Source organism: Chlorocebus sabaeus, chromosome 17, assembly GCF_047675955.1.
Source record: "Chlorocebus sabaeus isolate Y175 chromosome 17, mChlSab1.0.hap1, whole genome shotgun sequence".
Lineage (NCBI taxonomy): Eukaryota > Metazoa > Chordata > Mammalia > Primates > Cercopithecidae > Chlorocebus > Chlorocebus sabaeus.
Window position 1 is genome coordinate 47,355,717 of NC_132920.1, and position 25,969 is coordinate 47,381,685.

A 25,969-nucleotide genomic window follows, 5' to 3' on the forward strand; every position below is an offset into this window, starting at 1 on the left:
CTGAGTGAAATAAGGTCAATCTCAGAAGGCTATATCCTTTAGATTCCATTTATTTAACATTCTCTAAACCACAGAACTATAGTGATGGACACGGTTGCCAGAGTTTACAGTGGAAAGTGAGGTATGAGTATAAAGTTAGCAGAAGGAAGTTTCTTTGTGTGAAGAAACAGTTCTATATTCTGGTTATGATGGTGGTTCCCAAGTGAATCAATACATGTGATAACATTTCATATCCACCTCCAAAAACGTGCAGGTTAAAAGCTAACATGAACTGTGTTCTGTAGTTTTAGTTAGTAATAGTGTATCAATGTCAATTTTCTGATTTTGATAGTATCTATGGCTACACAAGATATTATTCTTAGAGAAAGCTGTGTGAAGAATAGAGAAACTATTAAAATACAAAACTAGGTGAAGAAAACAGAAACTCACTGTGGTATTTTTGAAACTTGTGTGTCTTGGCCGGGCGTGGTCGGGAGTTCGAGATCAGGCAGAGGTCGGGAGTTCGAGATCAGCCAGACCAATATGGAGAAACCCCGTCTCTAGTAAAAACACAAAATTAGCCGGGCGTGGTGGCACATGCCTGTAATCCCAACTACTAGGGAGGCTGAGGCAGGAGAATCGCTTGAACCCGGGAGGCAGAGGTTGCGGTGAGTCGAGATGGCACCTTTGCACTCCAGCCTGGGCAAAAAGAGCGAAACTCCATCTCAAATAAATAAATAAATAAATAAATAAATAAATAGAAAGAAAGAAACTTGTGTGTCTTAAATTATTTGAAAGTACAAAATCCTTTGCTAAGGAAAAAGCCCTCTACCCCAAAATTCAATTTCAGTTCAGTCCAGGTGAGAGGCTCTAGGAAAATAGGAATCAGATCCACTTTATTTGCCATTTTGTCTCCAGGATTTACCACCATGCCTGGCTCACTCATCTCTACCACAAGCCTTCCTGGCTATACTCTTTACTAGCTGTGTGACTTTAGGAAAGTCACCGTCTCTCTTGGCCTCAGATTCCTCATTAGTAGAATGGAAATAACAGACCCCACATCATAGGATTCAGGTTAAGATTGAAGAGTGAGTAATGCCAAGTGCTTTCAATACTTTATAGGAAGAGTCTGTCCATGAGGGGACGTATATCCTTTCTATCCTCTGAGTATGTGATATGCGCAAAGGAATAGCATGACTGGGCCTCATGTCTTATCTTATCTTGTAATGATGGTAAACTACAAGCCCGGGGAAATGGTGGAACAACCAATTTATAAATGACACGAAATCCTTGCTTATAAAATCATGTCTACAGTATGCCTATATTTTTCCCTTTGTTTTCTTCCCCTTTTCATCTTCCTTCCTCAAGCTTTGAAATGCATGGAACTGCAACTGTCAGCCCTTTGTTTTTGACACAATTTTCTTTAAAATTATTAAGAAAGAAGGTTTACAGTAGGGGATCTTGCAATATTTTTCCTTGATTCATATTTAGTTTCTTGCTTTCCTAGTATCTTCTTCATGTTACTATCACTTCACTCGGATATATTTGATGACGTTCATAAGTCTATTTCTCTTTCTAAGCTGTGAATTCTTGAAGCCAGGATCATGCATTCATTTATTTATTCAACATTGTAGTGACTGAACAACTACCATGTTCCAGGCATGGGTCTAGATGCTGAGAATACAGCAGTGAACTAATGCCTTGTTCTCATTGGTAGTTACAATCTTGTATCACATTCCTCTTTGTACTTCTAGCTTCTAACATAGTACCTTGTAGTTGCTCAAATGTTTCATGGATAGATGAGTAGAGTGATGGAATGAATGTTTCTGTGGGAGAGTGTACTACATTTAAACAGCAACAACAACGACAAAAAGCCCATGCTATGAAATTGGCTGTTCTAAGTTTCTGGAAGCAGTGAGAAACAATTGTCATGGGATTCTTGGAAATGAACTGTCTTTCTGCCTCTCCCTTCCCCATGAGATTTCCTGTTTGGCATGTTACTGTGGATAAAGCAGTAGATGAGTGACCATGAGACAGTGCCAGTGTGGAACAGAAGTATCCCCTTTGGAGAGATGAACTGCTAAAGGATCTTTAAGAAATCTTTTATATTTTTCGTCACAGAGACATTGATTATGAGCGATATTTTTTTTTCTTTTCTTTTCTTTTTGAGATGGAGTTTCACTCTTGTTGCCCAGGCTGGAGTGCAATGGCGCGATCTAGGCTCACCGCAACCTCCTGCCTCCCGGGTTCAAGCAATTCTCCCGCCTCAGCCTCGCGAGTAGCTGGGATTACAGGAATGCACCACCAGGCCCAGCTAATTTTATATTTTTAGTGGAGACAGGGTTTCCCCATGTTGGTCAGGCTGGTCTCAAACTCCCGACCTCAGGTGATCCGCCCACCCTGGCCTCCCAAAGTGCTGGGATTATAGGCGTGAGCCACTGCGCCCAGCCTGATTATGAGAAATTTCTGTGATAAGAAATATAAAAAGATGTTTTGGCCAGAAATTAGCTACTCTGTCCCATCTCCCTAAATTTCAAACTTTGAATTCTCTCCATTTGAACTTTGTATTACTTTTGTGTTTGTGATCTAAGCCCAAGAAAAGGATGTCAAATTCTCACGAAGAGGATGTGGAGGGGTGGGGAAGGTGGCCACTTCTCCTGGAGAGCAGGGCAAGAAGCTGATTCCCTTTGCAGATTTTACTCAAATGCTCCTCAGAAAGCTATTACTAGAATTTTAAGTCTAGTGCATACGACTCTTACCTTGGGCTTCATCAGTGCACATTTCCTGGAAGCCATAGAAACATTCTACAGTTTTTATTTACAACTTTTTGAATTCAATAATATATACAAATATTGTACTACTCAAAACGCTCAAAATAACAAATCATGACAAGAACATGTCCTTCTTTGCCTCCTGTCTCCTTGCTAGCCCATTTTCCTTCCTAGAGGCACCCATTGGCATGTTTCTTATGAATCCTGGCAAGTTATTCTATGAATATCTGTATTGGAAATCCAAGATTCCAAAATCCAAATGTGTTTCATGTAAACAGCTACTTCAAAGTCAAGTACAATAAAAGCCTTTTTAAAACTTAATCCTTACTCAGATGAGTGGATTTTGTTTTCTACTTACTTTCAAGAAAGGTAGTAAGAAAAGAAGCAAAAAGAGATAGCTTGGAATAATAAAAGAGTGTTGACAGGGGCTAAGGTGACCAGGCTCCACCACTAACTAGCAGATGTGAGTCTAGCTCCTCCACCAGAAAACCACAGGGCTCTCCAGGTGATGTCCAAGGCTCCTTCCAATGTAAGGACCTCAATTCTGCTCAACAAGAGATCACATCTTTTTTCTCCAGTCAAAGGCCAGCATAGGTACCTGTTGCATCTGCAGTATTGTACAGTAGATTGCTGCTCCAAATGGCTCAGTCTGAGACTCTAATATAGTCAGGGCAGTTTCATGACTCATTGTATTTCACTATATCTCTTTGAAAATTGGCATTCTATCAAATATAAATACAGTAACTTAAATCATAATAACATAATTTCTGAAATATTCTTGACTAATAATACCCTATACATTTTGCTAAAAACCATGAAGAATTGATTACTGCACTTGCAGGTAGGTTCATCAACGCAATTGAGCTTGAAGGTGTTGCCTCATCAGTGCTTGGTGTGTATCAATTCTTAGCATAATCATATAAATCTTACAGTAAGGTTATGGGTCCTAAAGCAAATGTGCAGAGTCAAGTAGGCTGTAGCAAAATCACTTTTCAGTTACAGATCTTCAGGTTAACTCCCTGCGAGCTTTGTTCATCAGATCTTGGGTGAGGCTTGAGAAAGGCTCTCTTTCTAAGCTCTCTTAGCTGACTATACATTGGGATCTCCTGGAGAGCTTTAAAAAATGCTACTCAATCCCATTACCGGGTATATACCCAAAGGAATATAAACCATTCTACCATAAAGACACATGCATACATATGTTCATTGCAGCACTACTCACAGTAGCAAAGACATGGAATCAACTAAATGTCCAAGCATGGTAAACTAGATAAAGAAAAAGTAGTACATATAGAATGTGGTACCATGGAATACTACACAGTCATAAAAAAGGATGAGATCATGTCCTTTGCAGGAACACAGACGGAGCTGGAGGCCACCATCCTTTGTAAACTAATGCAGGAACAGAAAGCCAAATACTGCATGTTCTCACTTATAAGTGGAAGTTAAATGATGAGAATACAAGTACATGAAGAGGGGAACAAGACACTGGGGCCTATTTGAGGGTCGATAGTGGCGGGGGGAGGGGAGAGGATCAGAAAAAATAACAGATACTAGGCTTAGTATATTATTTGGGTGACAAAATAATCTGTACAATAAACTCCTGTGACAAGAGTTTACACCACACACACACACACACACACACACACACACACACACATATACAATCCGCCCATGGACTCCTGAACCTAAAGTAAACCTTTTTTTTAAAGCTCCCCTTCCACATAAAAAAAAATTAAAAAATTTAAAATGAAAAAAAAAGTGCTGCTGCCTGAGTCTTATCTCCTGTGATTCTGACATTGTTGGTTTTGTGTATGACCTGGGCATTGGGTCTCTCAAAGTGCTCCTGCTGATTTCAATGTGCAGTCAGAATTAAGACCCACTACTGTAGAATTTGCCCAAGATTGTCTGGTTCTGGAAATCTCTTTGGATCATCAGAATTTGTTTACTTCTCTCACATGGAAGTGGTATAATCTCCCATATTAGTGCTACCCTTTGCATGAAACTGAGGCATAATTGGCCTGTTTCAGGCTACCCAGTGTTATCTGATGACCAGGAGCATCCACATCACCCAGAAGCTTGTTAGAAATGCAGCCTCAGGCCGACTGCAGTGGCTCACGCCTGCAATCCCAGCACTTTGGGAGGCCGAGGTGGGCGAATCACGAGGTCAGGAGTTCGAGACCAGCCTAGCCAACATAGTGAAACTGTCTCTACTAAAAATACAAAAAAACAGTAGCCGGGCATGGTGGCGGACACCTGTAGTCCCAGCTACTTGGGAGGCTGAGGCAGAATTGCTTGAACCTGGGAGGCAGAGGCTGCAGTGAGCCAAGATTGTGCCACTGCACTCCAGCCTTGGTGACAGAGTGAGACTCCATCTCAAAAAAAAAAAAAAAAAAAAAAAAAAAAGAAATGCAGCCTCAGCCCAGTCCCACAGACCAATTAAAACCCAATCTGCCTTTAAGATACCTAAGTGTTTCATTTGTATATTCAAGTTTAGGGAGCACAACATAGTGGCCTCAAATTCTGCATTCCTAACACAATGCTTCCTAGTATTATGGATACTGCCGGTCCTCATCCACAGTGGCAAGGATCTAAAGCACTTTCTCTAAGTGTGGGAAACTCATTCTGGAATTCTCCACAAACCTGAATCGAATTCTCTCTGAAACTGCCTTTTTGACTGACGGCTTATTCCCAGGTGATTAGTTACATGAAAGTTTAAGAACCACTGATGCAGGCCCAACTTTTTCCCAGAGCAGGAATCATTCTCTTATTTGAAAAGCAGCTCAGTCTAATTGCACTTAGCCTACATGAGCCTAGAGGAAAGTATATCACCCTCTGGAGAAAACTACATCATCCCTTCCTTAGCCCTTCAAATAACTGAAGCTCATATTTCTCCAGCTACCTGGTCTTCATTGTCAGGCTTAGATTTGCTGACAGTTGCTCCTGATTCTGTTTCTTACTCTTCTTGGTATCCCATTATAGCCCCCAGACACACTGGAAACCTTTCACTTCAGCCATACTCCTCAAAGTAAGACAGCCCAAAGCTAGAGGAAAGCTCTGAAGTGAGCCACACAGTATAAAAATGACACTATCATCGGCTCTGATCAGAACTTTTTATTTTTTAATAATGCAGCTGGAGGTTGCATTTGTTTTAGAAAAGATATATGTCATGTTAGTTCAATATTAAGCTTTCATTTAACCACATGTCCTATGTTCCTTCCCTATGGGTCATCAACTGATGTCACCTCATTCCAATACTTTCACAAGGACCGACTGAACTTGCATATAGGGCTTTACTTGTAACCCAAATAAATGTCATCACTGTGATCTCTGCCCACTATTTCAGCCAATAAGGAATTTCTGGTCGCTGGTCCTACATACACGGAACAGTCAGTCTTAGATACAGACAGTCAGAACACATGGATTCAAGTCTGATCTCTACAACTTTGCTATAGGTCTTAGACAAGTTATTTGGCCTTTATAAGCCGGGTTTTTAATCTATAAAATGGACACAATAATAGTACCTATCCTATGGTTGTGAGGATTCAATAAAGTAATATAAAAATCACTTTGTAAAGTATAAACCTGTGTAAATGTGAGTTATTAATAAAAGCATCGCAAGATACAAGGTACAAATAATCCAGAAACTTAACCATAATAACAATTTGTTCATTCTTCGTGTTTTCTACCCCCACATGAAATTAGTGGCAGTTCTGAAATCCTCTGAAATGCAAACTCTGTCTCCTCCACTACCATCTGTGACCGATTCTAGTTTGCTTTCCTTCCTGACAGAGTTTCTGTCTTTTGTCGACAAAAGAAGGGGAAAGCCGGTGTAAGAACCAGTGTCATTAAATACCAGGATAGTTCTCTAGAAACCAACTATGTGGAAGCGGATGAAACCAGAAAAACCCTTTAATGTCGTTGACGTGGGTGTCCAAATGTTCAAGCAAGACATCCACTTCCAGTTTCTCATGGAAAGAGGAACTTAAAATTGCTGAGGTTCTGGTTGTTGGAATTCCATAGAGCCATGGTCCCCAAGAAAAGGGAGACACGCAATGAATACCAACGTGAGATCTCACCCTGCCTCAAGACCATGAGAGTCCTCTGAACTTATTCAGGAACAATGAGGTATCTACCCATTTCCTATAATAAGGACAATCTCAAAAACTGAATTCTCAGATTTAACCCAAAAGACTAGGAAATGCTTGGTAGTTTTCACTGAAGTCTCTCCCTACGAAACTCCAGGTACCTTTCCAAACTCAAACCTTTGCAAATTTCCACGATTTACAGATTAGAATGGCTGAGGTTTTTAGAACACACATACTTTTGCAAAAGACTAATCAACACACAACTAGAGGAAATGTACAAAGCAAGAGATTTAACGATTAAATACACTCGGACTACTTAAGTAACAAACACCTAATGTTTATTAATAAATTAGTACACTTGAAGGCATTTTTCTGATATCGGTCCTTCACCACTACCCACGAACCCCGCCCACAAAAAGGGAGTCCATGCCACCTCTGCATTGGAATCTGGCAACTGAGCATTAGAAGGTACATTTGTAAATGGGAGCATAGTTGCAAATATATCAGACACGGGTTCTTATAGCTGCAGCCATTTTTAATTAAAGTAATTGGTGAAGGAATCCCACCAAGACCAAGGCCTTGAGAGCAGATTGGACCTATTGACTATATGTATATAAAAAACAAGACATATGTTAAAGCAAAGCTGGGCAAACTCTCTATGGAAAGGGTGCCACTGGCACTTGATTTTGACTTTCCAAAGTGCAGCAATGTGTTCCAGAACAGCTCAATTCTTAAAAGGTGAAGTTCAAGTTCTTTGGTGGCCCAGTTGTCAAGCCACTTAACTAGCAAATCCTGATGGCTTGAGGATATCATTTCTCCAGCCCAGAGCATATTAGCATAAGAAGAGTACAAGTAATCAAGCATTCTACACAGTGTCCAGGTGAAAACCATACAATCAGCAACAGTGTGGTCAAGTTTCAGCCATGAATATGAACTATACAAGACGTATTTAAACGATAACTCAAAGTTGAATTGCATTACAGTAACTCAAATGGGGTCTTAAATTTTCTTAATCTTTAAGAAAATTTATAAAGGACAAATAATAATAAAAATAGTAATAATATTTGTTTTTAAAAAGTAGGTGTGAATGTTAAGAGACATAAAGACTGCTTATAGGATTCACAAGATGCCATTATACTTTTAAGAAGTTAAGAGCCTCACAATCCAGTGTGTGGGAAAAGTCACACTGCATTTATGGTAAGTTAAGTAAATTTAAAGTGCACAGAACAATTTTGAAAATACGTAAGAAGGCAAAATGGAGAAAATATGGAACTTAAAAAACTTTAGTGGTGGGTATTTCACAACAGTTACACCTTGCAAAGCTTATAAACCAACTTCCCAGAAGAGTTATTTAAAAAAAGAGAGAGAAAGAAAGAACTCAAGCACTGGCCATATACTCTGTTAAACACGCACACACACACCCCAAACAACAAAAATCAGAAACAGAAGAAAATAAAAAAAACCACCCTGCCACTAAATTGAGTAATTTCCAGAATGCAGTAACCCTATGTTCTACAGCAGGTCAGGAAGATGGCTATAAACAGAGTCCAGGAGGGTCTGGCTGGCTTCCTGGCTCTTGACTCCAATAATTTCGAATAGCCGGTCCAGTTTGTCCTCAGCCTGGGGAATCTCTTCAATCACCCGCAGCTCCTCAGGATTTAGAATATGGAGCATGTCGTCAAAGATAGGCTGCAAGTCACAGGGGTCCAGGCGTACCTGCCGCAACACTGTGTCCTTCTTTTCTGTAGAGAAGAGAGGGAAGCAAAGACAGCTGTAAGGTGACTGTACTGGCAAGGCCTGGGGAAAGGAGAGGGGGTCCTGGAGAGAGATACATCTATTTCCTCCCCAGCCTATTATTATCCTTCCTCCATTACAGTGAGAGAGTGAGTGACCCTCTGGCACATTCAAAACAACACAAGAGTTTTTACTGGCATTGCACGTGTAAGATAGCAAACAAGATTTGCCTGATAGAGAGCAGACAAGTGTCTTGCTTGAATAGCTTACTGAGGTATCGTTAATGTGACATTTGCCTAGACTTAACTAACTTCTAAATTATTTTGGAATTCAGAAGGTGAATGGTGAGATACTTAAAGAAACCAAAGAAACAAAAACACAAAACTAAAAAACTTTTACTACTTTCCCTATCTGTAATGTGTTTACTAAACTAAGATATACATAGGCCCACGCCTTTTCCAAATGATCAAAAATTCTAAGACAAAGTAGTCTACTTATCTGACTTTCCGATTACATTGTGATACTTTAGAACTAAACTAATGAGACAGTAAAAGCACATAAATAAGAAAATATTATTTCTTCTCAGGTCATACCTTACACTGGGATGAGGAACTATAACTTTTATTACTATTAAAAAGCTCCTTTTCTAAAATATAATATATAACATAAATATAAACTAAAATATAAATATTTTATGTAAATGTAAAAGAGATTAATATAAATATATAAAGTATATAAATTATAAATATGTAAATAAAACATTTTATAAATACATAAAATATCAAATATAACCCTTTCACTAAAATATAATTGGAATTACCCAAAACTAGAAAATTTCTTTAAAAACTGTCATAGTGTATGCTAATTCCCTAACCAATATTAAAAATTAAAAGTTGCAAATTCTTTGCCAAAACTACCAATCCATAACGTTTAAAATATTAGTATTTGCAATGTAGAGTAACAAAATGAATTTTAGGGTATTTTTAAGTCACTAAAACCTGTAGTTTTCTTTTTTTTTTTTTTTGAGACAGTTTTGCTCTTGTCACCCAGTCTGGAGTGCAGTGGCACGATCTCAGCTCACTGCAACCTCTGCCTCTCGGGTTCAAGTGATTCTTTTGCCTCAGCCTCCGAGTAGCTGGAACTGCAGCGGGTTAATTTTTCTTTTTTTTAGTAGAGGTGGGATTTCACCATGTTGGCCAGGCTGATCTCTGGCTCCTGGCCTCAAGCGATCTGCCAACCTCGGCTTCCCAAAGTGCTGGGATTACAGGCGTGAGCCACCGCACCCGGCTAGAACCGCTTTATCAATGACGCTCAAGCTTGGACATTGTGCCTACCATCTGGATATGGTGCCAGCCAGAGCCTGGACTTATAAAGAGGCAAATGAGGCACTCGCCCCTGGTACAAAATTTAAGGTGGCACCAAAAAACTCAGTAGTCAAGTTAAATTTCAACGAAATAGGTTTTTTTGGTTTAGGGGTTTTTTGTTTGTTTTTGAGACAGGGTCTTGCTCTGTTACCAGGTAACAGAGTGGCACAAACTCCTGGGCTCAAGGGATCCTCCTGCCTTAGCCTCTGGAGCAGCTGGGACTACAGGTTAATTTTTAATTTTTTGTAGAGACCACGTCTTGCTTTGTTGCCTAGGTTGGTCTCCAACTCTTGGCCTCAAGTGATTGGCCCACCTCTGCCTTCCAAAGTGCTGCGATTACAGGCATGAGCTGCTGCGCACGGCCTAAAACGTGTACTTCTGACTCTTCAGATAAGTTCAACTTTAAATCTTTGGACACAGCAAGCTTGGTAAATAATTTTCAAAAATCTTGCCAGACTACATTTTATCAGGCCTTCCCTGAAACACACATTTGATAGCATCATGAGGCCAAAGGGTGGCCCATAGCTCTCCACCAGGCAGTGTGAGCTGCAAAGATTTCGGAGGCGTGTCTTCACCAGCCAGTGGCAAGGTTTTTCTCGGGCCAGCGTATCCTGAAGTTTTGGACTGGTCTTCCTGGGCAGGTAATTCAGATGACTCACCTCTCAACTACAACTGGACTGTGGAAGGGGAGGGACAAATCCCAGGGGCTCTTTGGGGGGTTTAAAGTGCGTGTGTGAGGTCTGCTGAGATGCCCGTACCTTTGGTAATAAAGGAACCGTTCCTGCTCAGCGCGGAGGAGCCGCTGGATGTAGAGTCACAGCGGAGAAGGGGCTCCGACTCATCCACGAAGAAGCCCTTGTTCTTGTCCTGGGGGGAAGGCTCCACCGTCAGGAGAGCGGAATTCTCAAGTTTCGCGTTGGGGCTGGGGATGGGGCTCGGGCTAAGCGGGCTGGGGCTCATCGGGAGAGCCAGTTTGTCAGTTTCCAGCTGTAGGAGGGAACATTTTTTTTATTATATATAGACAAAAACACAAACAAAAAAAAAAAAACCGTAAAATTAAAATCCCTCCTCAGAGGCTATTTTCTTCCCATTTAATATTTTATATATTCATCCTCCCATTTCAGTTGACCATAACTTATTTATATGATTACTAGACATACACACAGACTTTTAAACCCTTCAAAACTACAGTGAGGATATGCATGAGTACTAAAAACTGGGAGGCATATGAACCAAGCTATTATCTCAGGGGAGTAGAAGGGAACATGGGTGTAAGGAGAAAGATCCCCAATTTAAAATATAATTTTGTAGAGCCGAAAGGAGTCTTAGATATAATTTAGTATTGTGAGCTGAATGAATTATGCCCCTCCATGTTGAAGCCCTGACCCCCAGTACCTCAGAATGTGACTATTGGGAGAGAGGGCCTTTAAAGAGGTAATTATGGTAAAATGAGGTCATTAGGGTTGGCTACACTCCAATATAACTGGTGTCTTTAATAAAAAGAAGAGATGAGGACACAAACGCACACAGAGGGAAGACACAGTGAAGACGTGGTGAGAAGGCAGCCATCTACAAGCCAAGAGAGAGACCTCAGAAGACAGCTATCTAAGGTTCCAGAATTGTGAGAAGATCCATTTCTGTGGTTTAAGCCCTCAGTCTGCGGTCCTTTGTTACCGCAGTGCTCGCTGACTCTTACACTCAGCTTCACAGGGAATGAAACTGGGGCCTGGAGAAGTGAAGTGACTTTCTTAACTAAGGGCCACAGGGAAGTCACAGAACTAAAACTAGACCCCAGGTTTTCTGACTCCCATTTCAAACTAGCTCAGGAAAAAAACTGCTAAAATTAAGAATGAGAACAGGAGAAAATGAGAGGTGTCAGTGGCTGGGAGGAGAGAGTAATGACCAAAAGGACAGAACAGACACTGTGAAGATTGCATTCTGGAGTGGGGAGGTCAGAGAGACAACAGCAAACACACAAGATGGTTTCAGATAAAGATGGTGAGCTTCACCACCACTCTGGCTGGTGGGTAGAGAATGGATTTTAGGGAGGCAAGAATCAAAGTAGGGAGAGCAGTTAGGATGCTCCTACAGTGGCTACATACAGTATGACTATGACTTGTACTGGGGGCGTGCAGTGGAGATAGTGGGGAGTGATAGGTGATGTGACCTCATTTTACCAGTGAAGTGACTGGGGCCCAAAGAGAGCACACAGCTACTGGGAGAAAGCAAGCAACTCAGGCCTGCTTGACATCTCTTTGGCCCTTTCATTTGAGAAAATACATCAGAACTCTGGCAGGTACTTGTGGCCTCTCCTAGTAATTGACTTTATCTTTTTATTGGCTCTTCCGACATGGATTAAAAATCCTGGGAGCCAGCTGGCCCGATCACACAGAGCAGGGTTCAGGGAATGATGGGCACTCTCCCCAAGCTGTTAATCACCACTCAGAATCCTCAGCCCTTCACTCACACACTTCAAGTAAAATGTTTTTAAGCTCTTCGAAGAAGATATTGATATATCAGAGTATTATATGGAATAGTTATATAAAGCACAAACCAAACACAACTGCTTCTTTTACAAATTTTAAGGCCTGAGAAATTCTTGCAACTGATTTCAGATTGTGAAAGACAACTGATGACTGCACATGTCTAATGTTCCAACAGCGTTTTTCCTCTGAACCACCACCCACGCCCCGCTGCTGCTTCCAGTGCAAGTTTCAGACTTGGGAAACATGCATACCTAGCAGTCCGTTTCTGATCTACAGACAAATGTTATGTATACGCTTGTAAAATTTTAATTCCACTGACCCTGGCATGTGCCCCTCCTCCTTGAAAATGCACATGGCCATTTATGCCAACACACTTCATTTATGTTTTGTGTTTTTTGTTTGTTTTGAGACAGAGTCTCGCTCTCATCCCCAGGCTGGAGTGCAGTGGCACGATCTCAGCTCACTGCAAGCTCCGCCTCCTGGGTTCACGCCATTCTCCTGCCTCACAGCATCCCCAGTAGCTGGGACTACAGGCAACCGCCACCACGCCTGGCTAAATTTTTTGTATTTTTAGTAGAGACGGGGTTTCACTGTGTTAGCCAGGATGGTCTCAATCTCCTGACCTCCAACACACTTTTTAAATTCATTCAGTTACACAAAGAACATTTGTCTACATTCTGGTTCTCGGGGACAATACATTGGAAGACATGGTCAGTCAACACAGTACACTGTTCTTGCTTAAAAAGGAAATTCCCACCCACAAATCACATGCCAACAAACCAAAAAGTCCACCCACCTATTTCCTAAATTCATTTGAAAACTTTAAATGTTTAATTTTCCCCCCAATTTTGCCAAAAGGTCCTATAGCAAAAATTAAGCACATGATTTCCAACATAATTGGAAAGACAGAATGCTGAACTGATGCTCTCCTGTAATTAGCAATGAATCAGGGGAATATGAAAATGCCCCTACAAATGATATTAGCATCACAACAGAGCTCACAAGCATTGCTAAAGTCAGAGACCATTTAAAAATCATCTTTCTAGAAAATCTACTCAGTTACTAAGTATAAGTATCTCTTAATTTGTGTAACAGTAGCTGGTTGCATTCTGACTTCATCTAAAGTTGTTTTCATTTTTTCTCAAAAGAAAAAATCATGTTCATAGAAATTTCTTTCCTCGCTTTACCATAATATATACAATATCCATCAAAGCTGGTTTGCAGTACTGCTACTGTACTAAGCATTGTGTTACTTCTGCTTTCTAATCAGAGCACTGAGTCATCAGAATATGTGGAATAAATTAATTCCTCGTTTTATTAATTCTGAAAGTTCATGGTTCAGTATTCTGAGTTTACAGCCAATGAAGAACACCTACAATAAGATTTAGATATTAAAGAGAAGACAAATACTCTAAACAAGAAAGCTGTATTTCCAGAGAAGAGGATCCTCTTATAAAAACTTTGAGCATAAACTTACCAAGATACTCATAAAATAAAATAATTTATATCCTAAGGTTCTATGAGCTTTCCAAATTCTCTATAAAGATATATTAGGCTGGGCATGGTGACTCACGCCTGTAATCCCAGCACTTTGGGAGGCCGAGATGGGTGGATTACTTGAGGTCAGGAGTTCAAGACCAGCCTGGGCAACATGGTGAAACCCTGTCTCTACTAAAAATACAAAAATGAGCTGGGTGTGGTGGCGTGTGCCTATAATCCCAACTACTTGGGAGTCTGAGGCAGCAGAATCACTTGAACCCTGGAGGTGGAGGTTGCAGTGAGCCAAGATCATGCCACTGCATTGCAGCCTGGGTGACAGAGGGAGACTCTGTCTCAAAAAAAAAAAAAAGAAAGAAAGAAAGAAAGAAAAGAAAAAAGAAAAAACGATATTAACTTTTACAGCTAGAAAATCAATAAATGTTGTTTTTAAAAGCAGTCACCACCGATAAGTATATTTTCCTTCGGGTACCTTGAAAATGTGACCACAGCAGCTCTTATTTATATGGGTAGCCAAGAAACAGGGTAGCAGGAAGATTATCAATGTGGCTGAGCTCCTCTCTATACTTTTGTGAAATGTTCATGGACTTGGCATTCATACATGCCCCAACCTATTTCAATGAGGCAGATATTAAGAAAATGTGTCCTGTAAAGGCAATGTATCTGTCACTTTTTTGAAGCTCCTTTGGAGAAACTTGAAAACTATAGTTCTTTTTGCTTACTGCTGTGATATAATCCTAACTTGGAAGACTCACATGAGAAATGAGGTGGAGACAGTAAATAGACCAGAATGGTAGGGGGCATGGAGAGCTCCCAAAGCAGCCCAAAAGGGAACAATTCTATTTTGTGAACTTCAAGAATGTGGCATTTCTTTTGGCCAAACAAGTCCCAAATGTCCTTCTGATTAGTTTCCATGCAAACACACTTAGTCCTTCCAGATACTTATTAGTCCAAACTGATAAGGGAAGAAAGATAAACGGTTCAACTTACTCAAGGCTGAGTCACACCTAAAGCTCTGCTGCTGACCTAACAATTTTCCTTTCCGAGCATCTCTACCACTGAGTACAAGGAACCATCCAAACGATTAGGTAAACAGACTACTGCTGGAAATCTGGGAATCTGAACATCTCTGGGTTACTGAGTTTGGTAGCAGTGTTTATGAGAATAATGATTTAACTTACATCTGGATTGTACTGCAATGAGCCCTGACTGTCATCATTGCCCTTCCCCATTTCCAGCTGTGATCTTGCCAATCCTACATTCCCACACCAACCAGACTTCTAAAAAACTGAAGTACCCACTCTGGGTGCTCAACCAAATCAAAATTGGAAACTGAAGCCAGGCACGGTGGCTTACACCTGTAATCCCAACACTTTGGGAGGCCGAATGGGCAGATCACTGTAGGTCAGGAGTCCAAGACCAGCTTGGCCAACATAGCGAAACCCTGTCTCTACTAAAACTACAAAAATTAGCCGGGTGTGGTGGCACATGCCTGTAATCCTAGCTACTCAGGAGGCTGAGGCAGGAGGATCACTTGAACCTGGGAGGCAGAGGTTGCAGTGAGGCAAGATCGTGCCACTGCACTCCAGCCTGGGCGACAGAGCAAGACTCCATCTCAAAAAAAAAAAAGAAAAGAAAAAGAAATGGAAACTTTAGCTCAAAAATAATTCTCCACTTCTAATAACAAACTGAAAAATCACTTCCCTGTTGACTGCCTTTTCCTGAGATGACACACTAGTGAAGGTTGCAGTGTTCCCCTAGGCCCTGGGGATAGCAGAGCCATGGATGGTAAAGGAAAATCCTTCCAAGTTTTATTCATGACAAGGGTGGTAGAGAAATGAAGTAAGATTTCGAGGCAGCAAGATCTGGCAGCATTCCTGAGTAGACTCTGAGAGCAGGAATGGGCGAGAACTCCAGCCTCAGCTGCCATCTGTGTGGCATGCACTTCATGTTCCCCATAGTCAGCTCCTAAAAATCAAAGTCATGAAAATCCTGGAAAAAGCATTGCAAGAAAAGAGAGAAGACATAACACTAACTAGCTGTGTGGTGCTAGGAAAACCACTTCCCTCATCAGACCTGTGGTCTCATTTCTAACCTAAACAGGTTAGACCAGGTCACTTTTGTGTTCCTTCCATTCAAATTATGTCTTATTTATTGCTCGTTTTACTGTTGCTACTTCATTCTCCTCATGCCCTAATCCCCCACTCCAATTCTCTTTCCCCTTCCAAGTTACCCCCAACTGAACTACCTACTCAACTAAAGTTTACCACAAAGTTATTTTCAATTACTACCCAATTACTATCTCCCTGTGGTTGCACAATCTGTTTTCATAAAACTAATTAATGACTTTGATGCAACAGTAACCCCCTGAAATGAAGTACTAATTACCCAGCATGGATGCTCTTTGCCAGCCTGCTACCATGGTTCAATTGAACCCCTTGGCTCCTGGCACTACCCAGTTCAATAACACCAGGCCCCCTTTCCCTAATATAACCAGATATGCCTGATAGTCCCCAGCAGAAAGCTCCTTACAGTAAAGTCGCTGTTTTGATTTACTTTTCCCTCCAGACCTCATTCAACACTTAGAAAGAAGGAAGAGTTCTATGTTACATTTGTGAAAATCCCTATCACTTTAATAATGGTTTTTAAAAGCCCTTTGCTAAATCTAACTGAAACTTACTGCTGTTCCACATGAGGTAACAAAAAGAGACCCGAAGAAATAAGCCATTGCCGGTACTGTGCTAAGTGACTCAGCAGAAAGTTCTGTGATTCATTTGCTGCTAAGGAAGTTGTATCAGCCCCATTTTATAGATGAGGAAACTGAGGCTCTAAGAGGTAATAACTTGCCCCGAGCCATAGAACCAGGATTCAAGACCAGGTCTGTCTAGTTTCAAAGTTACCCTCTTTGCTGCCAAGTCACTTCCCTGTCTGGACCCCACAGCATTTAGAGAAAATTGACAAACTCTGTAATCTAATCACAAGCAATCACATGACCACAAGGCATTGCCTGAGCCCCTCTGCCAGAGTGAAGGGGGCAGAGGTGACATCTGTAAGTACCTGGGACTCAATGGCAGATTTACACTCCAGCTGGATGATTGCCCTGAGATAAATATGAAAGATTCTGTAAGTACCAGATACCTCAACTGTAGTCAATAACTTTGTTTTCTATTGAAAATATTTCAGATCCCAACAGACCAGTGGCTAGTTTAAAAAAAAAAAAAAAAAATTCAATTTCTACTAAAAGTTTATCTCAAAGGAATTCTAGTCACAAATAAATATAAAATTACAACTATTTAAGAATTATGATATTATCTCAAGCCCATTTCCCCTGCTTTCCCAGCTGTCCACATAATCAAAATCAAATTAGATTTCAAGACCTTCTATAGGCCTATATAGGCATATAAGATTGGGCTCTGGGAGGAAAAAAAGGCATATTTCCTTTGCCAGAAAAGTATTTCTTGATATCTGAATCTATGGGGTCTTTAGAGAAGAGGAATTCAGATAATAAGAAATGCTTTCTTATTCAAATCTATGTGGTTCCAGGATTTCAGATATAAATGAGGGTTCATATAATGAGGGTTACCAGCCTGATCACAAAACAATTTATCTGAATCTATTCAATTCCTAAGTTCCGACACTGTAGAATACTTGTATATAATGGTTTCTCCCTTAAAAAATAAAAACAAATACATCACCCTAAAAAGAAAAAGTTTCAAATGATGAGAGACAATGATTTTTAAAATTATTCTTCTGAGTGTGAATTCTTGTTCAATTCAATCCCGAGTAAGGGGTCTTCACAAGTAGAACCCAAATATACTCAAATTTTTTTGCAAACAAAAATCTTAAGAGGCAAATGGAAAAATGCCGATTTCTAAATGCTTGAAAGAAGAATGATCAGTTATAAGAAATTTAGGGAAAGTCTTCAAAACGGGAATATGGACTGGAAACGTATACACACATAGATAAAGCAAATATGCCAAAATGTGAATAATTATTGAATCTAGATGGTAGATTTATTATTTGTGGTAATGTGCTTCCAAATTTTCCTTGCTTTGTAAGGCTTCTCTTAAAACGTTATTTTAAAAAATTAAAGAGAAGGGCCAAGAGTTAAGTAACTTTAAGACAAAAATTCCCCAAACTTTTCCTGAGCTTTTGATCGTTGAGTTAAAACCTCTTGTTTTCTTTCCTTCTTTCTTCTTCTCCTGTGCAGCGCAGACTTTAGTACATGAAGCAAGGAGGTGCTTCCACTGCAGAAGTAGGGAACAGCACCAACACTTAAATCTAAATTGTCCATTGCCAAGTGGACAGCGAGGGCCATCTGCTATCTAGAGCTCCCTGGGATCACTGGATGTCATGGGATGGAAGAAGGAACAGGAGTACAACACCAAGATGTTCTGCTCAGCTTCCTGGGGAGCCCTTAAGCCAGACCACAGAGATGCATAGGTGAGTGAACCTTAAGCTGGGAGCCAATGCAGAGCCTGCAGAACAAACTCACCCACCATCAAGGGAATCTAGGATTAACCTGGCCAAAAAAATGCCAAAACCACTGGGGAATTATTTTTTAAAACTCCCACTCACCCTAGATCTGTTCAAGCACAAAATAATGAAAAGGTTTTGTTTCAACTGCAACCTTACTTAAGGCATATGAAGTTAGCCTAGGTTAGCTGGTCACGGTGGGTTTCTTGCTTAAATACCCCAAACTCAAATCGAGGTAGTTGGCTATAATTGTCTGTATCTACCTTGTCTTAGAATTCTCATTTCTAAGAGTTAATATCAAAATTGAACTCCAAAGTCTATAAATCCACCCCCATTTAAGTCAAAGTGTCAATAGCCAATCCTTGCCCTAAGCAAGAGAGCTGTGCCTTTCCTGTATGTACAGGAGAAAAGCCACAACGAATAGTGCTGCACAAAGCTGCCAAAGCTGGTAAGAACCAGCTGGCCCCAGAGGAAGGGAAAAGCGGGGAGGGCCTCCCCCCGCCCCGCTGCCGGCGTGGGTGTCTGCAAGCTGTCCAGGCTGCTGACATCAACGGTAATGGTGTTGCAGCCCTGAGCTGACTCACCAACTAGCTTTCTCAAAAAGAGGAAGTGAGGACAGTGAATAAGTTGGTTCTCTTGATTCAGAGCTGGAGCCCACTCATGTTAGAATATGTTGCCAAGCCTTCTGAGAGCTCAGCACCATCAGAACATGAGGAGATCATGCTCCGTTGGAAATTCCTTATGTTTCCCTAAACTTCTATCAGAAAATCTTTCCCACAAAAAAGCCTTTTGATAATCCTATCCATGAGAAAAAGTTTCACAAACCTTTTTAAAGCTTGCCATAAGACACTGTGGAGGATGGAAAGAAATTTCAAAGGAAACTCAAGACCTTGAAGTAAGAAGGCTTAAGTTCATCTTTATGATTCAGGCTTTTTGAACTCAATAAATCTGATTAAATTAGCATTGCATGATAAGTCCATTAATTAGATTCATGCCATTAGAATTACAATGCATATGGTCTACAAGTCTAAGTTACCTTTGACTTTAACCTCTGACTTCCAAGTCTCGGCAACTCAGTTTCCCTCCATGGTGGTAACTACTGTTACCAAGTCACAATATACTCGTCCAGAGATAGTCTATACTTATACCAACAAATAACTACATATATTCTCCACCTCCCTCCTTATTTTTTAAAACAATTTTTAACATCTATGTATATACTGTGTGTGTATATATATTTGCAATATGGTGGCACAATGTACATACTGTTTTTTGTTTTGTTTTGTTTTGTTTTTGTGTGTCTCCCAGGCTGGAGTGCAGTGGTGCAATCTCAGCTCACCGCAGCCTCCACATCCCGTATTCAATTGATTTTCGTGCCTCAGCCTCCTGAGTAGCTGGGATTACAGGCACGCGCCACCAGGCCCAGATAATTTTTGTATTTTTAGTAGAGATGGGGTTTCACCATGTTGGCCAGGCTGTTCTCGAACTCCTGACTTCAAGTGATCCGCCCACCTTGGCCTCCCAAAGTGCTGGGATTACAGGTGTGAGCCACTGTGCCCCATCCTACATACTACTCTTCACTTTGCCTTTTCTCGCTTAACCCTTCTTGAGGTTAGCACATGAAGAGCTGACTCACTTCTTCTGACAAGTGCATGCTGTTCCACTGTATGGATGTTCAATAACTTACGTAACCAGTCCTCTAGTGAAGGGCATTTGTAGATCTCCTCATTCTTTTGCTATTACACACGACACTACAATGAATACACGTGTACTTGCATCATTCGGAATGCATGTGAACCTGTGTAAGATATCTTCCTAGATGTGGAATCATAGGTCTCTGTGCCAGCCTGAGAGGTTAAAAATCTGCACGTTTAAAAAGTCTTCAGTTTTCCTTCTCTGTGAACTGTCTTGTTCACAAGACTGCACATGTTTTTCTTAATTTGTAAAAACTCCTTATTTTTCAAGAAACTTAACCCAATGTTTCAAACAATTTCTACCTGTGATTATTTTGTCTTTTGATTTGCATATAGTGTTTTCTGGCTTGTGTATTTATTGTTAAGTAGTTGCATTGTTCTTGTACGGCTTCTGTGTTTTATGTTATTCTCTACTGTTGTGATTATAAAAACAAAACATTTCCCCCAAGTTTTTTTTTTCTAATACTTTTTTGGTGATAAGTTATTTTAGTTGTTGGGCATTTAATTTCAGTCTGTCCTCTGAAAGTCCAACTGTAGATCAATCAAAGTTTCCTCTCTGGCAACTGTTTATTAAAAAATCAGGAATGGGCCGGGCGCGGTGGCTCAAGCCTGTAATCCCAGCACTTTGGGAGGCCGAGACGGGCGGATCACGAGGTCAGGAGATCGAGACCATCCTGGCGAACACGGTGAAACCCCGTCTCTACTAAAAATACAAAAAATTAGCCGGGCGAGGTGGCGGGTGCCTGTAGTCCCAGCTACTCAGGAGGCTGAGGCAGGAGAATGGCGTAAACCCGGGAGGCGGAGCTTGCAGTGAGCTGAGATCCGGTCACTGCACTCCAGCCTGGGAGACAGAGCGAGACTCCGTCTCAAAAAAAAAAAATCAGGAATGACATTAGTTTCTCCCAAGGAAATGGTGACAAATAAATGATGAAAACCTAAAAATTAACTGATACAAAATAAAACCTACTGTTGACCATGATGCAATTCCTCATCAGCAAGTGTACCTGTTATTGACACTTGGGTTATAACAGAATAAGGGACACTTTCACAAACACAGAGTGGAGAAGCTAGGCCAAAGCTGGAAGCTATTCAACTTTATCCAAATTGGTGCTTTGGCTTTAAAAAGAAAAAATGAAAATGTGCTCTCCTGCACTGGTAACTGATGGAGAAAATAAGTTTCTTTTCACAGTATTGATTCTGATTTCCTCACAATGCACTTTTTAAGAAAGACAGTAAGGGTGTAGATTAAAGGGGTGGGAAATGTCATCCACTAATAGACCCAGCCTCTTCTGAATGGTGAGATCCTCTGTCTCAGAAAAAAATTAAAGCCCACTTCAATCCCTCTGTATAGCAGCTTCACAGAATATATTCTCAAGTCTGGCTCACATATCTATCCCTCCTATAAAACTGTCAGTATCCTAAGGGATGATTCTGTTTTGTATTTTGTTTTGTTTCATTTAGTATCTCAGTGCCTGGTACAGGGCTCAATACATAATGGGTGCTCTGATAATCTATCAAATAAATTGTCTGTGTTAAATTATCTCAACCTTAAAAGCAATACTAATAAGAATGTGTGTGTGTGTGTGTGTGTGTTGGGGAGGGAGTGTACATTAATATAAAGACCCCAAGAATCTGTTTCCTAGACTTTTCTCCTTACGATCTGCATACAGCAAGCTCAACTACTACATTTTTTTAATTCTATGATGCGTATTTTTTTTCACATTTTAACATCTCTGAAATGGGGATGTCTCTTACAATTATAATTAGCAGTATTTTATTTCTTTCTCAGTAATACATAATGACAATGGTACATCTTACAATTGACACGGGATTCAATGAAATATAGTAATATATCTGTATTAGTCAGTTTTCATACTGCTAAAAAGAAATACCTGAAATTAGATAATTTATAAAGAAATGAGGTTTCATAAGCTCACGGTCCTGCAGGCTGTACAGGAAGCATGACTGGGGATGCCTCAGGAAACTTATAATCCTGGCAGAAGGCAAAGGGGAAGCAGCCATGTCTTACATGGTCGGAGCAGTGGTGACAGGGGAAGGTGCCACTCGCTTTTATACAATCAGATCTCGTGAGAACTCTATTGCAAGAACAGCGCCAAAGCGGGAAATCTGCCCCCATGATCCAGTCACCTCCCACCAGGCCCAACCTCCAACACTGGGAATTACAATTCAACATGAGGTTTGCGCAGGGACACAGATGCAAACCATTTCACTATCTTAATTAGAACATACCCACCTATACTTCTCAGGACCATGAAGCTTGCTAAATAAACCAACCATAGAGCACCCAGACAGTGTTTGGGATGAAACAGATACTTAGCAAATGCTGGTCCACTTTCAACTTAATGGGCACTTATTGAAAACAGGACGCATTTGCTGTTAAGTCAAAAAAAGGACAATGTAGAATTCAAATTCCAACACAGAAAACAGTTGCTAAGATTTACTGAGTCCCCTACTCTATGTCAAGTGCAGGACTGGGCATTTACACTCACCTCTAGTTCTCAGCAAGATCTTTCCAAGACACTTACAAAGAAACTGAGGCTTGGAGACTTTATAGGACTTGCCCAAGGTCACACAGTGAGTGGCAAAAGCAAAATTCAAACCCCATTCAGAGGGACAAAGTCAAATTCTTGAATGTATCAGTTCCTTCTAGTAGTTCCTGGAGATTCAAAGTGCGATCTCTAGCACGTGACGTGAAATGGGATATTAAAACCTTACTTCTATGCCTTAAATATTACAGAACTGTTAAGGGTTTCTAAAAAGCTTGCTACTGAGCAAAACAAGGATATAAGTAAAACGGACGTTCTTTGCAGAGTCAAAAATTTGAGAAGCCCTTAATATGAAAAAGCAGGTGGGGCTTCCTAGGAGGAAACCAAATGTGAACGCCTCAGGAAAGAAGACCAAAATACAGTCTTGAAAAAAAAACTAGTCCGATTTTTTAAAGTGACTTTCAAATGGACAAATATATATCTGCTCTAGCTTTCTATGTATTTTTTTGGCAGGTTGAGTACTCTTTCACTCTGATGCATATAATTCCTCATGCACACTTCAATGATAATTATTTGCACATGCATCTCCATTGCCACAAGTGAGTTATTGAAAGGCACTGACCACTTTTCTTCTTTATCCAGTACCAGGCACACAGCTGGTGTCTGATAAAAGGTTGTCGACTAACTGAATGAAACTCTGGACTATGATAATAAATAGAACAGTCTGAAATGTCATTAAAAATCTCAAGGCTATTTATAAACATTGCTCCTTTGTGCACAATGACAACTTTAAACACAAGCATCACTAAAAGTTCCTCGTTCTAAGTGTGTCAGTCAGCAATCCCTTTATAACGTCCTCTTCTCACCACCACCCCAGAAGTTCCCTAGAGCCCACAGTCACACCCTACGAATTAAGTAACTTGACCTTAAATAACCCTCCATGCTGCAGTAACAGGGCAGAGGGCAGCTGCTAGATAACACGCACGTTTAGCTGTTACCTTAGGTCCTCAGGTCTTAGGACAAGAATCCCTATTTTCTAAGAGATGATAAATAGGAAAATTAATGACAAAGACTAATTTGAACAGCCAAAAAGTCAACAGTTAATGTACAGCTGGTAGTTGCTTCAACTCGCCCTCACTGTATTAAATTTCTGAAAATAGCTGGTCTCAGTCAGACCCGTAGATAAGGACAGCTGCATCCTGCAGCTGGTAAGCAAAAAATCAGTAACTGTAGTTCCCTCTGCAGCAGAGGCAGGAGTGCTGTTCTCACCAAAATAGAAGGGCCAGTACTTCTCTAGCTGTTGGGATTCTCCGAGTTGATTATACAGAGCAAAGCCATCCAGGCTCCAACACAGAGTCTACTATAGTAGAGAGAGAGAGAGAGTGCCTAAGTGCACAAATGCTCTATTCCTGAGACATAGGTCTCCTATGTGGTTCTGGAAAGAACTAAAATACCCTAACAAAGAATCATTCTATTATATAGAAATCAACAACCACCACCACAAAACATTGGCGGTGGGTCTACTAGCTGTTAAATTATAGTGTAGTTTTCATCTACTGAATCTTATGGAAGGAGAGATAAGAAGTAGAGCACGGATTCTCCACTCCACTGCCTGCTTAACATCAGTCCTTTATATTTGTGAATCTCTGATCAAAGCAGACAGCTAAAGGAACAATTTATATTATTTTAAATTGTTGTGGTTGTTTTTAATATCATCATTTTTAAAGTATCTATAAAATTTCTTTTTCTGCCCCTTTGTCTCATGAAGCAATGAAGGGATGCTGAAACTCTAACCACAGATATAATACTTCTGAACCTAGCTGCTAAGCATCACCTTAATATCTCACTCTAGTATGGCCCACAGTCATTTGATTATTAAAATTAATTTTGATAACCACTCCGAGTGTGAAGGGCAGGTCCTGTAATTCCCATTTTAAAAGGAAAAATCTCAGAGTTAGAGAAATTGCTTGCCCAGGGTTTCCTATGGAGAAGAAATAGACTCCCTTCCTCCCACCCTGTCCAAGGCGCAGGGAAAGAGTGCACTGGTTAAGTCTCTCTGCACATACAAACGCTGTAAAATAAAAGAAGGGAGCGAAAAAAAAAAAAAACAAAAAAAAAAACATGGAAAACCAAATCACAAGGAAAATCAGAAATTCACTTGCTTAATTTTGTTTCTCTTTTTCTGCCAGCTATTGAGGAAGCAGACCATTATCTGCCTTGCTAGAGAAAACATCCCAGCCAACCTAGGAACATGTGCTCAGGCAGTAAGCAACACATACCTACAGTCAGCTGGGATTTCCAGCTCTGGGGCACTGAACCTAGATAGCAGCCTTCCTGCTCGACCATCTGCTTTCAGCAGTCCTGGAACTGGGTGAACATCCCCACGCAACACTAAGTGACCCTCAGTATTCAGCATCTAAAAGACCCATTATGTGTATGAGTTTTAACTAGTTAGGAACATTCTTCCATCTCTTTTGCCTCCAGAGCCTGGAAATAATTGCAATATTAATAGTCAACATCTGACAAGTGCTTACAGTGGGACACAATCACTTCATTCTCAGAGTCACCCATAGGACAGGCTCTCATGTTGTTCCTATGTCTTCATGAAGAAACTGAGGCAGAGAGGCCAAGTAATTTACTCAGGTCCCCAAAGTGACTATGTTGCCAGGACAGGGATTTAACCCGGCACACGTCTCCATACTAGTGTTCTGATCAGAGCGTTACTGGCTGGTTAGATGGCGATCCAGCACATTCCTCCTCCCGACCTCTTGGATTTACTCCTTTAGATTATCTAAGTATGTGCCAATTTCTTCCTTCCATCCAAGTGTAAGCTTCCTTGATGGCATTGACTTTGTCTTACTCATCTTTGCATTGCCCAAAGTGCCTGTTATAATATTGTGCACAAAACTTGTTATGTAATATAGATTTAAAAATAAAATCACATCCTCTCCTTTGCTGGTTAGCAGGGGAAACTTAAACCCAGGCATTAAAGGACTAAAGGAAAATAACTGGCAAGCTAGAATTGTATTTCCAGCTATCCTTCAAAAAACTAAGGTGAAATAATGCAATTTATTTATTTATTTAGAGGGCACTTTTCAGACCAAGAAAAACAGAGTTTACTGCTGGAAACCTATACAGAGAAGTATTCTTTAGGCAAAAGAAAAATTATCTCAGGTAGAAGTTGAAGCTCCAGGAGGAAGGTATTAAGAACAGAAAAGATCAATATGTGGATAAATCCATGTGACTCCTGACTGTGTAAAACCACAACAACTCTGCCTGTTAGCAGTATTAAAAGTGTAACATGAAAATTCATGAAAACAAAAGCAAAGTGTAAGAGGAGGATAAATAGGATTCAAGCCTTCTAAGGTTGTTG

At 40.5% G+C, this 25,969-nt stretch overlaps 1 protein-coding gene across 1 annotated transcript in view; it reads right to left on the reverse strand.

Annotated features, from left to right (window-relative positions):
- Positions 1 to 7,159: 7,159 nt before the first annotated feature.
- Positions 7,160 to 25,969, reverse strand: part of TNFRSF21 (TNF receptor superfamily member 21) — a 72,921-nt gene continuing 54,111 nt past the window's right edge. The window contains exons 5-6 of the mRNA XM_007972323.3: positions 10,695 to 10,923; positions 7,160 to 8,580 (exon numbers count right to left, since the gene is read on the reverse strand). Coding sequence (XP_007970514.2) covers positions 8,351 to 8,580; positions 10,695 to 10,923 — 459 coding nt within the window. The 3' untranslated portion in view covers positions 7,160 to 8,350. The remainder of the gene's footprint in view (positions 8,581 to 10,694; positions 10,924 to 25,969) is intronic.